Source organism: Mauremys mutica, chromosome 10, assembly GCF_020497125.1.
Source record: "Mauremys mutica isolate MM-2020 ecotype Southern chromosome 10, ASM2049712v1, whole genome shotgun sequence".
Lineage (NCBI taxonomy): Eukaryota > Metazoa > Chordata > Testudines > Geoemydidae > Mauremys > Mauremys mutica.
Genome location: NC_059081.1, coordinates 60,371,540 through 60,390,433, shown reverse-complemented (window position 1 = coordinate 60,390,433; position 18,894 = coordinate 60,371,540). Strand labels below are relative to the sequence as shown.

General features: G+C 43.7%; 1 protein-coding gene and 1 long non-coding RNA gene across 13 annotated transcripts in view; one reads left to right on the top strand and one right to left on the bottom strand.

The window, feature by feature from the left end:
* PARD3B (par-3 family cell polarity regulator beta) overlaps positions 1-18,894 on the bottom strand; it is a 665,445-nt gene that overhangs the window by 226,453 nt on the left and 420,098 nt on the right. For all 12 annotated transcript variants that reach the window (XM_045032213.1, XM_045032216.1, XM_045032214.1 and 9 more), the window contains one exon: positions 11,692-11,736. In XM_045032213.1, the coding sequence (XP_044888148.1) occupies positions 11,692-11,736 (45 nt within the window). The remainder of the gene's footprint in view (positions 1-11,691; positions 11,737-18,894) is intronic.
* The window catches only part of LOC123378445, a 32,086-nt gene that overhangs the window by 12,740 nt on the left and 452 nt on the right, over positions 1-18,894 (top strand). The window lies entirely within an intron of this gene.

Genomic DNA, 18,894 nt, shown 5'->3' with positions numbered 1-18,894 from the left:
TGAACACCCTCCAATCACTCATGCTGACACTGCACCATTCCCAGGATGAGTATTTCAGCCTGCAACAGATTGAGACGTGTGTGCCTCCTTTTAGTCCACTGTAATCTGACAGCCGACACATTCAGTCTCAAAAGAGGGGGGTGGGAGTGTTCATTTTAGACACTAAAAGACCATATGCAAAACTGAATTATTAATTACAGCTCTTAAAAATCTGAATGGTTTTATTGAATGTTACACTAATAAAACATTTTCCTGTATTTAATACGCTTGTGGTATTTTGCCACACCCCAATGGGATTGGCTTCACTGAATTAAATACAGAACAACATCTAATAATGCCTAGCAACAGGAAGAAATTCCAGCAACATAAAACTCTGGTTAGCAAAGTTTATGTAATGGGAAGATAAAAGAAAAACCCTGTGATGAACTGGGGCTATGTCTGTATAATTTATGAATTGTGATTGATATTGTGAAATTGTATTATGAAACACAGCTGTATTATGAGTGCCTAGACATCCGTGGATCCACCATCGCTGACAAGCCCTGTAGAAAGTACGCATCAGACAGATACAATAGAAGGTGCTTAGGGCGTAAAGACCCTATTCAGGTGCAAACATCTGGAAAAGTGGGTGAGCTGTTTCCTTAGAACACCATGTTAGCTGATTCCTCAAACAGGGAATATAGGAGCAGTGGAAACGTACCAGGAGTAGAACAAGAGAGACCAGGTGAGCAGAAGGGGTTTAAATAAAGAAAAACACGGGAATAGAGGGGCCGAAGAGGAAGCATGGGGCAAGAGACAGCAAGGTCTACAGCTGCTTTTTCTGCTCCAGGAACACATGGAAGCTATAAAGTCGGATTAACAGGCTGGTGGAGGATTCCCTGAGTAATGTAACACTGCTGTAATGACTCCAATGCCTCTTACCAGCCCCCTGAATAGGGATGTATCTGGAGAAAGGGGATATTGCCCCAGTATCCCTGGATGCCAGAACAACCCCTTTGCAGATTTATGTGCATTGGAGCGGACCTGAAGCTTCTCTAATCTACATCAGAGACTCATCTGTAGAGGGAAGAAAGGTAAATATAGGTATTGTAAAGCTCCCTTTGCCTCCATTCTCTAGTTATGCTGAGCACAGTTCAGACACAGCCCAAAATCAGGGCTTATTCTGCTGAGGCTGGACTATCCTTATTGTCCTGCAATGTTCCCTATACCAGTAGATTCTTAGAGTCAGGAGAAGAAGACTGTTAGTGGGACTCTCGACACCTAAAAACCTTCTCAGGCACCTTGCTCTAGCAAACCAGACAATGAGGAAACATTTCTTTCTTGCCGAGGCTTGTCCATCATTTTGTCACCCCCGTTCCCTGCCACTGGGGAGGTTGCTTACAGAGGGTGAAATACTGGTGCGTTTTAAATCAGTGGAACTTGTGATATTGACTCAATGGGCCATCATTTCATTCTTTCTCCATCTCAATGCCAAAACGTAAAAGGGGCCACACTGATTACCGTCTGGCACTGTTGGCAAGAAAAGTTATAGGTGAAAAAAAATGTCCTTCTCAGGGCTGAGTGACTGCCTGTTCTCTTCCATGGTGGAAGATCACCCAGCCACGCAACCCAGGAGTGCTGTGAAGAGGGCAGGTCAATGGATCTCCTGGTAGCCTGTCTCTAGTCTCCGGCAGTGAGGATTATCAGTGAGGACTGCCAGCCATGCATTCAGAGAAGATTCTAAAGAAGTTGTTGCTATTTACTCAAATTAAATGATACAGCAGATTTTGTTAACTCAAAGTTCTTGTCTAACAACTGTTAGAGGCACAAGAACTAATAAGTGTCTAGCCTGTCACCTTCTGAGTCAGTGAAAAATTTAAGTCATCATGTAAAAGTACACACAATTCAGTAGGGGGAAAAGATTGCTGTATCAGTCCCAATTTTTGTACAGCATTATAATAATCAACATCTGGAATGCCCAGTCTGAGTTTCCCTTGCTAAATCAAGAAACATTAGAACTTGATAAGTTTACTCCTTCTGTTTCCTAGCTTTCCTGCTTACTCATTAACAGCTTCTTGCATCAGTAAAGTTCGAGTAGGAAGACATGTTTTTTCTATAACAAAAGTTTCAAAATTCATAGTCAGTACCTTTAGTACTAGGGCAAGTAAAGGATCATCTCACTCATATTCTTCCTTAAGACTTAGTGAAAGTTAGAGGCCTAGGATTTATTCTCTCGAGCCTCCAATCTATGATGAAATGTAACATTATCCTGTATTAAGATACCATAAAGATTCTTATAGTTCAGGATTGTTCTGTTCCTGTCCCTTAAGCATGATGTACGCACAGTTTTTGTACTAGTATAACTATGCAGGTTAGGGGTGTGATTTTTTTTTGGTATCAGTGTAGTTATACTGTGATGCAGGCAGAACAAGTCCCAGCTCGTGCCAAGGCCCGAGCAAATGCAGAGCTGGAAACCAGTCCGGCTCACCTATGTGTTCAAATTGTTAACACAGGTATTAGATTTATAAAAATGTGTTGAGTCTTTAGATTTTATGAAATGCTTGTGAGTTGTTGCATGCGTTAATCTCACTTATAATAGTGGTGTGCCATGCTATAGGGTACCAGATATCAGAGGGGTAGCCGTGGTAGTCTGTATCCACAAAAACAACAAGGAGCCCAGTGGCACCTTAAAGACTAGCAGATTTATTTGGGTTTCGTGGGTAAAAAGTTCACTTCTTCAGATGCCTAGAGTGAAAATTACAGATACAGGCATAAATATATATTGGCACATGAAGAGAAGGGAGTTACCTCCTAGCTGTCTTCGAGACACCACTGACTTCCTGAGGAAACGACAATGCATTGGTGATCTTCCTGAAAACACCATCCTGGCCACCATGGATGCAGAAGCTCTTTACACCAATATTCCACATGAGAATGGACAACAAGCTGTCAGGAACAGTATCCGTGATGTAGCCACGGCACACCTGATGGCTGAGCTTTGTGACTTTGTCCTCACCCACAACCATTTCAGATTTGGGGACAACCTATACCGTGAAGTCAGCGGCACTGCTAGGAGTACCCGCATGGCCCCACAGTATGCCAACATTTTTACGGCTGACTTAGAACAATGTTTCCTCAGCTCTCATCCCCTAGCGCCCCTCCTCTACTTACGCTACACTGATGACATCTTCATCATATGGACCCATGGGAAGGAGGCCCTTGAAGAATTTCACCTGGATTTCAACAATTTCCACCCTACCATCAACCTCAGCCTGGACCAGTCCACACAAGAGATCCACTTCCTGGGCACTACAGTGCACATAAGTGATGGTCACATAAACACCACCCTATACCAGAAACCTACTGACCACTATACTTACCTATATGCCTTCCACTTCCATCCAGGAGACATCACATGATCCACTGTCTACAGCCAAGCCTTACGTTACAACCACATTTGCTCCAATCCCTCGACAGAGACAAACACCTACAAGATCTCTATCAAGCATTCTTAAAACTATAATACCCACCTGGAGAAGTGAGGAAACAGATTGACAGAGCTAGATGGGTACCCAGAAATCACCTATGACAGGCCAGGCCCCACAAGGAAAATAACAGAACAACACTGGCTATCGCATACAGCCCCAAGCTAAAACCTGCCTCTCCAGCGCATCATCAACAATCTACAACCTATCCTGGAAAACGATCCCCCACTCTCACAAGCCTTGGGAGACAGGCCAATCCTCGCTTACGGACAGCCCCCCAACCTGAAGCAAATACTCAACAGCAACTACACACCACAGAAACACTAACCCAGGAACAAACCCCATTGCCTACTCTGTCCCCATATCTACTCTAGCGACACCATCATAGGACCCAACCACACCAGCCACACCATCAGAGACTCATTCACTTGCACATCTACTAATGTGATATATGCCATCATGTGCCAGTAATGCCCTCTGCCATGTACGTTGGCCAAACTGGACAGTCTCTACGTAAACGGATAAATAGACACAAATCAGACATCAGGAATGGTAACATACAAAAAGCCAGTAGGAGAACACTTCAATCTCCCTGGACATTCAATAACAGATTTAAAAGTAGCTATTCTTCAACAAAAAAACTTCAAAAACAAACTTCAAAAGAGAAACTGCTGAGATACAATTCATTTGCAAACTTAACACCATTAATTTGGGCTTGAATAGAGACTGGGAGTGTCTGGCTCACTACAAAAGCAATTTTCACTCTCTTGGTATTGACACTTCCTCATCGATTATTGGGAGTGGACTACATCCACCCTGACTGAACTGGCCTTCAACATTGGTTCTCCACTTTGTAATGTAACTCCCTTCTCTTCATGTGCCAATATGTATTTATGCCTTTTTTCTGTAATTTCACTCCATGCATCTGAAGTGAGCTTTTTACCCACGAAAGCTTATGCCCAAATAAATCTGTTAGTCTTTAAGGTGCCACCGGACTCCTCATTGTTTTTATGCTATAGGGTAATATTTAAGTGTTCGCTTTGTGGCTATAAAAGTGTTTGCTCTACTACTGTAAATCCCCACAGGCCGGAGAGAAGCATTACCAAGCGTTATCTCCTGCCCCACAAAAGAAGGCCCATAGACACCAGATAAGTCAATATGGAACATCAGTGGACAAAAGACTTTGTTGATTGCTTCCCCCACACCCATGAAGAGGAGACTTGCACAAAGGCTTTGGCTACACTTGCATTTCAAAGCGCTGCCGCGGCAGTGCTTTGAAGCGCTAAGTGTAGTCAAAGCGCCAGCGCTGGGAGAAAACTCTCCCAGCGCTGTCCGTACTCCACCTCCCTGTGGGGAATAACGGACAGCGCTGGGAGCGCGGCTCCCAGCGCTGGGGCTTTGACTACACTGGCGCTTTGTAGCGCCGCAATTTGCAGCGCTGCAGAGGGTGTGTTTTCACACCTTGCTGCAGCGCTGCAAATTTGTAAGTGTAGCCAAGCCCAAAGATTCATCCCAGCACAGCTTGAGCTCTGGGGGAAGGGAATCACAATCCCTGTCAAGAAGAAATTATCCCTATCCTCCAGATGTTAACTATCCTTCTAGTTAGAAAGTTTTCCTAATATCTAAACTAAATCTCTCTTGCTGCAGATTGAGCAGATTAGTTCTCAGCCTACCTGTTGATTCTAATCCCACAGGAGACACAATCTACATAACTGGGAGGTAGAAAACCATAAAGCAAACTTCTGAAAGAGAGGCCTCCTCATGCCCTACCACCATTATTTCAGGTTTCCCAGTTGCATGTGATGGTGTGAATTTTCAGGTGACAACTTCTTCTTTGTGCCAATATACCTAGAGAAGCCAAACCAAGGTTTAACAGAACTTAAAAAATGGATCAGTCAAAGAGGCAAATCCATCATGAATAAAGAAAAAAAAGATATCAAGAGTATCTGCCAAAATGTGCACAATAATCCAACATCACCCCACAGTCCAAAGATTCAAACCACAAGAGAGCCAATCACACCAACAAGAATGAGAGTCCATCTGGGAACATCATCCAAAATGAACAAGCAAATAAATAAAGCAAACCCCCACAATTCAAAAGAAACGGCAGGACTTTATATACAGTCAGATGGCGGGGAGGTCCTTTTTAGAGCAGGGCTTCCCATTGCAAGTCTCAAGTAGGTCAGCAGTGATTTAAACTATTTTCTTTGGCTGGCATTTTGGTATCTATCTCCCATTGAAATTTCCTGGGTGCTGAGTGCCCAGTGCCCTTAGGCCCCTTTGAAATTTCCAGCCGCAATGATGTGTGTGTCACAGGGAGCACTTGCTTTGTGAAACAGCGAGACCCTTTATGAGAAGGGGACACTGCAGCTTCCCCATCCACCTGATCTCGTGATCTGGACTATCGAAAGTAAGCCACAGATCATAAACTTGCTAACAAGTAGCTTTAGCCTTTCACTCACTGGAGCTTTTATGGTGCCTTTCTGTTTTACATCTCTACAGAAGGGTGTTTTGGAAAATGAGACATTAAAACAGAAATAGGAAAGCTTTTTTAGCCCATTTTACTAATTAATATGTCAAAGCTCATAAAGAAGAACTCATCAGCTTTTCTTCAGTACTGCATCATCTTAAAGAGCTGTGTCAGCAAGGACCTCAGCAGACAGTCAATACATATTAAAAGAATTTCAAACAGTAAATCAAAATAGAAAAGGAAAGTGGGGGAAAAAAGGAAAATAAAACACAAATAGCTGTTAGCTACCAGTACATGATTTGGGTTTTTTTATAAAATGAAGAAATGGCAGTATTTTTTCTACATCAACAGGATCTTGTAAATAATATCTTCCTCCTCCTCCTGTTATTGTTCTTCTAGTGAAGGAAAATGAAAGACAAGTTTAAGGAAGAGCTCATACAAAACTGAACTAATATTCTCTGGATTTTGACCTCTTGGATATTTGTGGGTCATTTCACATTTTTAAAGAGGCACCATTTGTCTCTCTCCCCCTCTCAACTTTGTTATCACTGAGATTTAAGGAATGAAAAAGTTTACTATGCTAAACGCAAGGGGAGGTGGAGATAAGAAAACACTCCTGCCTTCCTGAAGGAATTTTGAGGTTCCAGGTTCTTTCCAGGGCAGGCTAAATGGGACATGTCAACACACTAATTCAGGGATTCGTCTCTTTCCACTGCAATGAGCAGAATTTTCTGCAGAAAACATCTGCAGTTCTAAGAACTTAAGTAGGTTTTGCAGTAGCCTCATTCTCAGACAGGCCACGCGCACAATGAAGGTGCATAATGCCACAATAACCAGAACATATAGTCACACTCTTGTTGTTTGTGGTGCATGCAAGTGAAATAGAGGCACCTGCAGGGACACATCTTCCAATAGGAATGCTTCAGTCCTGGGGAAATCCAGGGATGTTTCTAAAATCACATATTTTCATTAGAGAATTAAAAGAGACTACTTTTTGTGGGTAAAATATACCAGGAAACAGAAATAGGAGGCTATAGCTACACATGCTTCTAATGCCTTGCCTTGGGTCATAGCTCTGAAAAAACATTTGCTTAGGCAGAGGTAGACCTAGGAGACCAAAATGTGCTATCACTTCTGCACAGTAACTAGTAAATACCCTCCACACTGTAACTAGACTAAAGGATGGAAGCGTTTTCCATCCACTAAATACCAGAAGGATTTTTCCTTCAAGAGTTATTGAACCACACATCTCATAGAACTAGTCATGCTGAAGGAGAGAAGGGATAATTGCATTGATTGTCAGTATGTGATAATTAATTCACTAGAGAAATATGTTTAATTTCCTGAAGTCTAGGATAAGGTAGAATCTCTCCTTTTTGCAATGAGAAAAATAATAGGCTGTTTTGCTCCCTGCAGCAGAAATGGGAAACCTAGGAAGGGTATGTGATGGAAGATGAAACAGGAAAGGATAGCCCTGGTCTTTCAACCTTTAAGACCCAATAGTCTAAAGTGACAGAATATGTCAGGCAAACAGGAACAGTAGGAAAATAACTCCATGCTCTTGAGCAAATTTTAAATATGACTATTTGCAGGGGCCAATGCAGGAAGGTGCTTAAGAAGCTGAAAGGAGGAGTCTGTTGCTTTTTGTTTGGTTGGTTTTTTGAAAAGTGGTTTAGGCAATACTAGATGCTGGTTATCCACAGGAAAAAGTGCTTTTCAATCCTCTGCTGACAGAGTTGCTTTCCATGTTGAGGTCAGACAAATCCAAAGGATAGCAGTTGCTCTTGTCACTCTAAAATTGGCCAAAATGTCTAAAAATACCCCCAAACAATAAAAGACTTGGGACTGCTGCATCTTTCATTAGGTCATCTATAGAGAAATCTGGAGAAAGGTGTGTAAAGAAAATTGGAAGTGCTGCTTAGGAACCTGATATTCTAGGTTTTAGCACCTTTTAGCAACTGACTGCCAACAATTTATGATCTCAACAGGCTCTGTTCCAGTGTTCGTTGATAGGAAGACCCTCTGTTTATCCCTGGCAAATTGAATGATGTTGCAATATTTGTGAACCTTCTCCTGACTGGAGAAAAGGGGCACACCCAAAGACCTTTCTATCTGATGAGTATGAAGCTTTTTCATACCCAAAGGAGGGGCAGTTGAAACAAAATGTTCCTCCTCAGCTGTAGGAACAGGACATATGAGCTGATCCTCCAGTTTCAGAAAGAATATTTGAGGTACACAGATGAGAGGAGGAAGCCAGAGGAAGAATTTAAAGGGCACTTACCCTAAGTTAAGGAAATGGTCTTCAAGTATGGAATGCCTAAATCAGACAGCTGTATAATAACAAGCTACAGCAGACATGTAAGGCTGTATAGGCCAGGTACACCATAAATATGTAGAAATCTTGTTATTGACTGGTCTTTGAATCCAGGTTTTTGAAACAAAAGTGGTTGTAAGGAAATCTGTACAGTAACTCTTTGAGAACTGAATCAGGAAATCAGTGGATGTTCCATGCAGAGAAAGGCATGTCATGAGAAAAGTAGTTGTTTTCTTTGTTTAGTTCTTCTATCAGAAAGCAAAGCTGGAGCTGTCCACACATGTGAGAAGATATGGAACACAGGCACAAGCATTTCTTGTGCCAGATCAGAGAGACAATAAGTGACAAACCAGGCTCATAACTGTTACTGTACCTAATAAGTAGAGCAAATGTTGGTCTGTGATGGACATTTCATAAAAACATTTCTCCCTAGAGCCTTGAATTTTCATTTGCTACTTTTTTCAGGGTTAGACATTGAAAGAATTTTATTGACACTAAAGAAATTCTTTTTTTTTTTTTTTTTAAATACTAGAACCACTGCTCTAATGGTCAAACATGATTAGATATATACTTGTACTAGGAAAACAACAGACTTATGAAAAATTAAACTTTGTCAAATTAAATAGAAAGGTGAATTTGTTTCAGATCTTACAAACTGATGTAAAAATACAGCATCAAAACATGTAGTAAGGAACAGCACTGAATTTCGTGGTTATCTATTATAGGTAAAAGTTCATCAGTGGATAACATGAAATTTCTAGAAACCCTGTTTCCATGTCTCCAAAGTCACATGAGTTTTTGCATCATTGTTTAATGGCTATCCTAAAAATCACAATCCTTTGGGATGCATACTTGAAAATTTAATCATAGAATCGTAGGACTGGAAGGGATCTTGAGAGGTCTTCTAGTCCTGTCCCCTACATTCATGGAAGGACTAAGTATTATCTAGACTATCCCTGGCAGGTGTTTGTCTAACCTGCTGTCATAAACAGATAGTTAAGGGTTAATGTCTCTTTTACCTGTAAAGGGTTAAGAAGCTCTGTAAACCTGGCTGACACCTGACCAGAGGACCAATATGGGGACAAGATACTTTCAAATCTTGGAGGAGGGAGTTCTTTGTTTGTGTTCTTTGTTTTGGGTTCGTTCGCTCTCGGGACTGAGAGGGACGGGACATCCATCCAGGCTCTCCAAATCTTTCTGAATCAGTCTCTCGTGTTTCAAACTTGTAAGTAACTAGCCAGGCAAGGCGTTAGTCTTATTTTTGTTTTCTCAACCTGTAAATGTTTCTTTTTGCTGGAAGGATTTTTACCTCTGTTTGCTGTAACTTTGAACCTGAGGCTAGATGACACCTGGGCTATATGAATCTAAGTACCCTGTAAGCATTTTCCATCCTGATTTTACAGAGATAATTTTTACCTTTTCTTCCTTTAATTAAAAGCTTTCTTTTTTAAGAACCTGATTGATTTTTCTTTGTTTTAAGATCCAAGGGTATTGGGGGAGAGGGGGGATGGTTAATTTCTTCTTGTTTTAAGATCCAAGGGGTTTGGATCTGTGTTCCCCAGGGAAGGTTTTGGGGGGACAGAAACTGTGCCAGACACTGGAATTCTGGCTGGTGGCAGCGTTACCAGATCTAAGCTAGGAATTAAGCTTAGAAGGGTCCATGCAGGTCCCCACATCTGTACCCTAAAGTTCAGAGTGGGGGAGGAAACCTTGACACCTGCTCTTAAAAATCTCCAATGTTGGAGATTCTACAACCTCCATAGGCAATTTATTTCAGTGCTTAATCACTCTGACAGTTAGGAAGTTTTTTCTAATGTCCAAACTCAACCACCCTTGGTGAAATTTAAGCCCATTGCTTCTTGTCCTATCCTCAGAGGTTAAGGAGAACAATTTTTCTTCCTCCTCCTTGTAACAGCATTTTATGTACTTGAAAACTTATGTTCCCTCTCAGTCTTCTCCAGACTAAACAAATGCAATTTTTTCAATCTTTTCTCATGGGTCATGTTTTCTAGGCCTCTAATAATTTTTGTTGCTCATTTCTGGACTTTCTCCTATTTGTTCACATCTCTTCGGAAATGTTGCACCCAGAACTGGACACAAAACTGGACACAATACTCCAGTCGAGGCCTAATCAGCGTGGAGTAGAGCGGAAGAATTACTTCTCGTGTCTTGCTTACAACGGTTCCTGTTAATACATCACAGAATGATGTTTGCTTTTTTTGCCACAGTGTTACACTGTTGACTCATATTTAGCTTGTGATTCACTATGACCCCCCAGATCCCTTTCTGCAGTACTCCTTCCTACGCAGTCATTTCCCATTTTGTGTGTGCAATTGACTGTTCCTTCTTAAGTGGAGTTTACTGCATTTGTCCTTATTGAATTTCATCTATTTACTTCAGACCATTTCTCCAGTTTGTCCAGATCATTTTGAATTTTAATCCTATCCTCCAAACCACTTTCAACCCCTCCCAGTTTGGTATCATCCGCAAACTTTATAAGTGTATGCAATTATCTAACTCACTGATGAAGATACTGAAGAGAACTGGACCCAAAACTGATCCCTGCAGGGTCCCACTTGATATGCCCTTCCAGCTTGACTGTGAACCACTGATAACTACTCTGGGAACGATTTTCCAACCAGTTATGAACCCACCTTATAGTAGCTCCATCTACGTTGCATTTCCTTAGTTTGTTTATGAGAAGGTCATGAGCGACAATATCAAAAGCCTTACTAAAGTCAAGATACACCACATCTACCACTCCACCCCATCCACAAAGCTTGTTACTATAATAAAGCAACTGCATCTTGTACAGTACTGCAACTTGTTTCACAGACTTATTATTACAAGACTTTATAGTAATACTGCTGGATATAAACCTTCATTGCTAACAAAGATAGATCTTAAGCAGTTTAAGAAAAAAGCAGATCCTTTTGTTAGTATAGTGTCACTGAAAGAACAACTTCTGCAGATGAATAAATGGGAATAAAAAAACAATAGTGAAAGCTTCGGTAGGGCTGTCTATGTTCGATATTTCAGATTGTGAGAGTGGAAAACTGAAATTCTTCCAGGAGGACAAAGAGAATGAGACATTTATATTGTTCACAATTTACACTGTCTAAGTGCCTACATTGGCACATGAAAAGGTTACAGGTTTTGTCCTTTACTTATTTTAACTCACACTCTGCTCAGTGTTCAATAGATATATTTTAAAAGAAACCGTTATTACTTTTCCTGCAAAATGAGCCCAGCCTATGTATGGAACTACATACACTGCCAAGCAATAAGTAAGCCTTAATTTATCACTGTGGAAGTGAAGTTATGCATTAATTTGCAAACCTTTCAGCCACCACAGTTGCTATAAGCGAGATCCAGCTGTTGCTCACAGACTGGCTCTTTTTTGAGGGAAGGGTAGGTGAAGTAAGGTAAAAGAAAGTTCTTACCTTGTTTGTGTCCAGCCAATGAACTAACCTGGCTTTCATCTGCCACTGGAGGAGACAAAGAGAGAGAGAGAGAGAGAGATCAGAAATTCCTTTAAAACTAGTAGTCTTTGAAATAATGTCAAATCATTTCAGACACATGACATATTAATTTTTTAGTTGTAATGATTTGCATAAAGGCTTTTTTTTCCCTCTCATCCACCTGGGATACCTCAGATCTAGCACCTGATCCAAAGTGTGTTAAATTCAATGGAAGCATTTCTACATTTGAAATTCAGTTGTGGAGAGGGCAACTGATTTTGTAAATACCATATTTTGCCCGAAAAATCATAGGACTTTGGAGAATTGTAACATTTTCAGGTCAGAGGCCACAATCCTGGAAAAGAATCCACAAGTGGGGACCCTCACATCTGCATGAAGTCCCACTGAAGTCAATGGATTCTGTGCAGGCATCAGGTCTCCTGGAAGCAGATCCCTTTGTAGGATCTGTGCTTTCTTATGTTATGAAAAAAACTGGTTTATAACTCATACCTTTACAGTCTACATCATCTTGCAAAGCATGGATCTAAATAGCCTTATCAGTCTGCACATAGAATAAATCGTGGAGAACTATTTCTAAACTTAACAAAACCTGTAATTTTGCATAGTAAGTATACTTCAGTTTATCATCATACATCTCATGAAACTAATTAAAAAACATTCCCCCAGAAGCTTGTGTGGAAAAAACAATCACCTTTTTTTAAAAAGAATTTTATGCAAAAGAACAAGTGCTAATGTAATGTTAAGGCTCATGAATCTAGCAGAGAAACGAGCATTAAGGCTGATAGCTTATCCTTAACTCTTCCTGCCTAGCCACCTCTTTGAACTTATGCCTGGTCTCCCTTTACAGCACAACAAATTGTCAAGCCATACAAAATATAATACAAACTGGAATTTATTATACAACCTTCCCTGCAGTGACCACATTAAAAAGTCAATGTTTATCCACAGTTGCAGGAAAGACCACAGAAAGACTTGTAATACAAGAGAAACTTCCTATTCTCGCTATGTGGAAAAGCTGTAGAATCTGAGGCCTGGTCTACACTAGGACTTTAATTCGAATTTAGCAGCGTTAATTCGAACTAACCGCTCAACCGTCCACACCAGGAAGCCATTTAATTCGAACTAGAGGGCTCTTTAGTTCGAATTTGGTACTCCACCCCGACAGGTGGAGTAACGCTAAATTCGACATGGCTAGCTCGAATTAGGCTAGGTGTGGATGCAAATCGAACTTAGTAGCTCCGGGAGCTATCCCACAGTGCACCACTCTGTTGACACTCTGGACAGCAGTCCGAGCTTCGATGCTCTGAGCAGCCACACAGGAAACGACCCGGGAAAATTTGAATTCCTTTTCCTTTCTGGACAGTTAGAATCTCATTTGGTGGTTGGACATCGGGGCGAGCTCAGCAGCACCAGCAGCAATGCAGAGCTCTCCAGCAGAGGAGTTCATGTAATCTCTGAATAGAAAGAGGGACCCGGCATAGACTGACCGGGAACTCTTGGATCTGATCGGTGTGTGGGGCGAGGAGTCTGTGCTTTCGGAGCTGCACTCCAACAAACGGAATGCAAAGACCTACGAGAAGGTCTCCAAAGCCATGATCCAGACAGAGGATACAGCTGTCATGCAACGCATCGCCGCGTGAAAACCAAGGACCCCAGACAAGGCTACCAAAAAATCAAAGCGGCAAACGGACGCTACGGAGCCTGCCACCACTGCCCCACCAGTGACCATGGACTCTGATGATGGGACAGTGTCGACGGACAGTTCCTCGACGATGTTCACGGACGGGAAGATGAGGAAGTGTTTGTGGAGGACGAGGCAGGCGAGAGCGCTTACAACGCTGGTTTCCCCGACAGCCAGGATCTATTCATCACCGTCACGGAGATCCCCTACCAACCCTCCCCGGCCATGAACCCGGATCCTGAATCAGGGGAAGGAGCAGTCGGTAAGTGCTTTAACCATGTTAACTTTTATTCTTAATATAACAGGAATCTGAAGTGTGTGAGAAGGAGGTCTCTCTATATATGGTGATAGAACAGAAATCCTCCTGGGAGATCTCCACGAAGCTCTCCTTCCGTTAATTGATAAGCATCAGCAGGAGGTTCCTGGGGAGAGCTGCCTTATTGGGTGCTCCGTGATAGCACCCTTTTCCGCGCGAGGCTTTCATGCGGTATTCAGGGAGCATTGCCTCCCCGAGCACGGCTGCATCGGTCCGTGGTTCATGATAGATTTCACGCAGCATGCGCTCTCTATCTCCTTCAGTGCCCGTCCTCACGGTGATCTCGCTAGGAGACTCATGCATCTAAGTAGTGGAATTACTGTTATGGTGCGCCTGGTCCAAAGTATTTTTAATAAATCCACGGACAGGCGGCATAGCACAGACTCAGCACGCAGCTGCGTGACGAGCGTAACGGAAAGCCAAAGAATCAAACGGACGCTCATGGAGGGAGGGGGGAATGAGGACGCAAGGTATCCCACAGTTCCTGCTGTCTCCGAAAATCATTTGCATTCTTGGATGAGCTCCAAATGCTTCTATGGTAAAACACCGTGTCCGCGTTGGTTCAGGGCACAGCTCTTCAATTTACGCACACACCCCCCGAACCCGAGAAGTTAAAGGGAAATCAATCCTCTGTTGACTCGTTTACATGTCACCGTATCTTTACTGAATGCTGCAGATAGATGCGATGCTGCAGCACTCAACACCAATATCCTTGCTCCCCCCCCCCGCCATGGGTGGCTGACGGTACAATACGATTGATACCCGTCGTCATCGTCAGCCTATTGGCACATGGGGCAGTGCAAAAGGGCTGGTAACCATGCCGACTAGCATCAGTAAGGTCAATCAAGGGCGCCTGTCCCTAATTTTTCATGGCAGATGGTGCAATATGGCTGGTAACCGTCCTCATCATTGCAACAGGGGGCTGAGCTCCATCAGCCCCCACCCTTCATTGTAAATAAAAGATTCAATTGCCCCTGGACTAGCAGAGGGATGATGGGCTCCTTCATTCACACTCCTTAATGTCCTGCCTGGACTATCATTGCAGCTGGAGGCTTCCTTCCACTCATTTCTCACAAACAAGTCACTGTGTCTTATTCCTGCATTCTTTATTACTTCATCACACAAGTGGGGGGACAATGCTATGGTAGCCCATGAAGGCTGGGGGAAGAATGAAATGAACAGGTGGGGTTGTTGCAGGAGCACCCCCTGTGAATAGCATACAGCTCATAATTTATGCAGGATCGGACACAGAGCAGCTGTGCTCTCTGGTTCTATGATACAGTGGTTCTCTAGTACACTTGCCCATATTCTAGGCAGGACTGATTCTATTTTTAGATACCAAAAAGGAGGGATTGACTCAGGGAGTCATTCCCAATTTTGGCTTTTGCGCCCCTGGCTGATCGGCCAGGGGCACTTATGACAGCACCAAATGGTGCAGTGCAAAAGGACAGGTAACCATGACCATCTTATTACCGTCTTCTTACCAATTCATGGTATGGTAGACGGTGCAGTATGCCTGGTAACCATCGCTGCTGTCATGCAAAAGCAAAAGCATGCTGCTGTGCAGCGCTGCTGGCCCGCCTCTGTCAGCGGCATCTAGTACACATACGGTGACGTACACAAAATCCAAAACAGGCTCCATGGTTGCCACGCTATGGCGTATGCCAGGGCAATTCATGGAAAACGTGCTCAAAATGATTGTCTGCCGTTGCTTTCCCGGAGGAAGGAATGACTGGCGACATTTACCCAGAATCTACCGCGAAAATGATTTGTGCCCTAGCAGGCACAGGGGTCTCAACCCAGAATTCACACAGACAGCCTAGACTCAGTTAATTGTTCGCAAAAAAGAATATTTGCAAGGAATTCACTCCCTGTTTCCCATCTCACAGCTTCCACTGTCTCCAGACCTGACACAGCATCCCCCTCGCAGAGGCTTGCAAAGATTAGGCGGCGAAAGAAAAAGACAAGGGACAAGATGTTCGAGGAACGTATGGGCTGCTACCTAGCAGAGGCGGACCAGCAGAGCCAGTGGAGGGAGACCGTCTCTCTGTGCCAGCGCTCACACAGCGAACGGGAGGAGAGGTGGCGTGAGGACGACAAGCAGGCGACTGAAACAATGCTTGGACTAGTGAGGGAGCAAACGGACACGCTCAGGTGCCTTGTGGATGTTCTGCAGGACTGCAGGAGGACAGAGACACCCTGCAGTGTATCTGCAACCGCACTCCCCCGCCACAAAGTCCCATACCCGCCTCACCGAAAATAATCAGGAGGAGGGGCGGCCGGGGACGTGAATACTGTCACTGCACCACAGCACAGTGCTCAAGTACCCAAAAGCTCTCATACCCTACATTTGCCGAAGTCCTTCACTTCCAGACTCACAGTAGTCCCAATCCCAGTCCCATCCCCTAACTGTCTACTTAATTAATAAAAATGCTTTGCTGCTAATTACTGTTTCCGTTATGTTTTTTCAAAGAAGACTGTGTTTGAATGGGGGGCGTGGGGAAGGGGGTGGTTAATTGCATAAGACAGTCACCTTTCCCAGGGTACAGACACGGGGGTAGGATCAGCAGCGGGTCACACACACGGTGCAGTCAGTAGGCACCCTGGTCGGTATGGGAGGTGGTTTCCAGGATCTGTGTGGGCGGGGGAGATGTGACTTTGCAGCGGGGGAGGGCGGTTACAGATCTTATACAGCGGTCCTTGTCCTGGACCGCTGAGTCACGCAGCTGAGGAATCTGTATCCGTCCTCCTCCACCACAAGGTCACATATCCGCCCGCACACAGAATTCCATAAAGAGGGATGGCAGGCTCCGTTGAAAGAAGCATTCCGGCACTGCGGACCGCTCTAGGAGCAGGAGCCTGTCATTCCTTGAATTTAGAGGCGGTCTTTACATCACCGCACACCCTACCCAGCACAGTCTGCCTCCCAGTTTCAACCCTTTAACGCAAAGTCATGAATAAAGAAACCTTTCTTAAGGAACAATGGGACATGTATTTTATTTTTACACGTGTGTTGGAAGTGGGGGAAACGGGGTGAACGGGGTATGTAACCGAAGAGGAGAGTCAACAGTAACTGGGTAAAGAAACAGGGGCAGGTTCAGCTTCTCTGTAAAGAAACTGAACAGTCACAGGTCACACTGCTCGCTGGTATTTGAAGAGTTCCTTGTCGCTGTCCCAGGCGCCTGTATAGGGCTTCATGAGCAAGTGCATTAGCGGGCAGGCTGGGTCCCCGAGGATGACTATAGGCATCTGCACATCCACAACAGTTATTTCGTGGTCCGGGAAGAAACTACCTTCCTGCAGGCGTCTGAGCAGCCCACAGTTCCTGAAAACACACGCATCATGAACCTTGCCCGGCCACCCAACGTTGATGTTTGCAAAACGTCCCCTATGGTCCCCCAGTGCTTGCAGCACCATTGAAAAGTAGCCCAATTTCTCATCAGCTGACTGTGGAAGAGGTGGACGATAAAGTGCGAGGAGGAGAAAACGGCGATGATCGCAGCGGGCTCCATGCTTGCAGTGCTGTGGCGTCCGCGCTGTCACTGACCAGAAAAGTGCACGAACAGATTGCCCGCAGGCGCTTTCACGGAGGGAGGGAGGGAGGTTGTGATTGACGGTTCAATGACGACACTTACCCAAAACCACCCTCGACACATTTCTCCCCCCAGCAGGCATTGGGGGCTCTACCCAGCATTCCAATGGGCAGCGGGGAGTGCAGGAACTGTGGGATAGCTTCCCACAGTGCACCGCTTCCAAAGTCGACGCTGGCCCCGTGAATGTGGACTCAGAAATTCGAATTAGTGTATTTAGTATGGATACACAAATTCGACTTCATAAGGTCGAATCCACAAATTCGAACTAAGTTGATTCGAAATAGTCTTGTAGTGTAGACAAGGCCTTAGAGACCACTGTGTGGTAAATGTAGGTAAATGACAAAATTGAACAGCAACTACTGTACAATAATTTCCAGTATTGTATGTAGCCATCAGACCTGGCTTGATGTTTAAGTCTCAATGGAGATCTAAAACGTAGGTAAATATCATCCCAGTTTTACAAATGGGAAACAAAGGAACAGACTGGTAAAGCGTCTTGCCCAAAGTCAGCGTCAGATTCAGCATTAGAATCCAGGTCGCCTGATGCACAGGCCCATGATGAAGTCACTAGACCACTATGTCCCCCACACTCTCAATACACACCGCCCACAATCCACATCAGTAAAACAGACAATTTAATTTGGACGACTTTATGGGGAGAGCCTTGTGAAAAATGACTGGGACTATGTCTCCACTAGAGAGCTTACAGTGGCACCGCTGTAAGATCACTCATGATGTAACCCCTTTATGTGGATGGGAGAGAGCTCTCCTGTCGACATAATTTAACCGCCCCCCAACAAACAGCGGTAGCGATGTCAGTGAGAGAAGCTCTCCCACCGACAAAGTGCTGTACACACCATCGCTTTTGTCAGTGTAACTTAGGTTGCGCAGAGGTGGTTTTTTTCACACCCCTGAGTGAGCAACATACGTTTTGCTGAAATAAGTGGTAGGGTAGCCAGGCCCTAGTAATCTTTGTAAATTTCTGTATAAGTGCAAAGTATTGTAGAGGCCAGGCCGAAGTGGGAAGGAAACACAAAAAGAGGTGTGGGCTCCACGGCCTATGCTCATTCTTTAGGGCATATGGTCTCTGGAGGAGATGACAGACAGACACGCATTTCACTACCCAGCTAAACAGCCCTCAGAACTCAAAAAGACTGGAAATGAGTTTCCTGCATGATATTTCAAACTGTGCCTCCCAAAATATCTACCTTCAAGCTGGAAGTAAGCATGGAAAACTTCAGTCCCAAAGGTTAATGTTTTGACAAGTTATGATTGTGTGAAAACAAGGGATTATAATGGAAACTGATTTGCAACCTTAATTATAGCAGTCACTAATGGCAACCGCTATAATATATGGTAATTACCTGAAGCAGGTTGTATTACAGTACATGGTAACTATAAAAAAAACAAGATACCAAGATTCATAGATTTTTTTAAAAACTCTGTTGATGATTGGATTTGCCTGAGAGAGGTTTATATTATTAAAACGGATAAACCCATTTAACTCAAGCATACCTTACATACTGGCTTCACATATTAAAAATTAGATTTTAATATTGGAGGGAAAGAGGAAG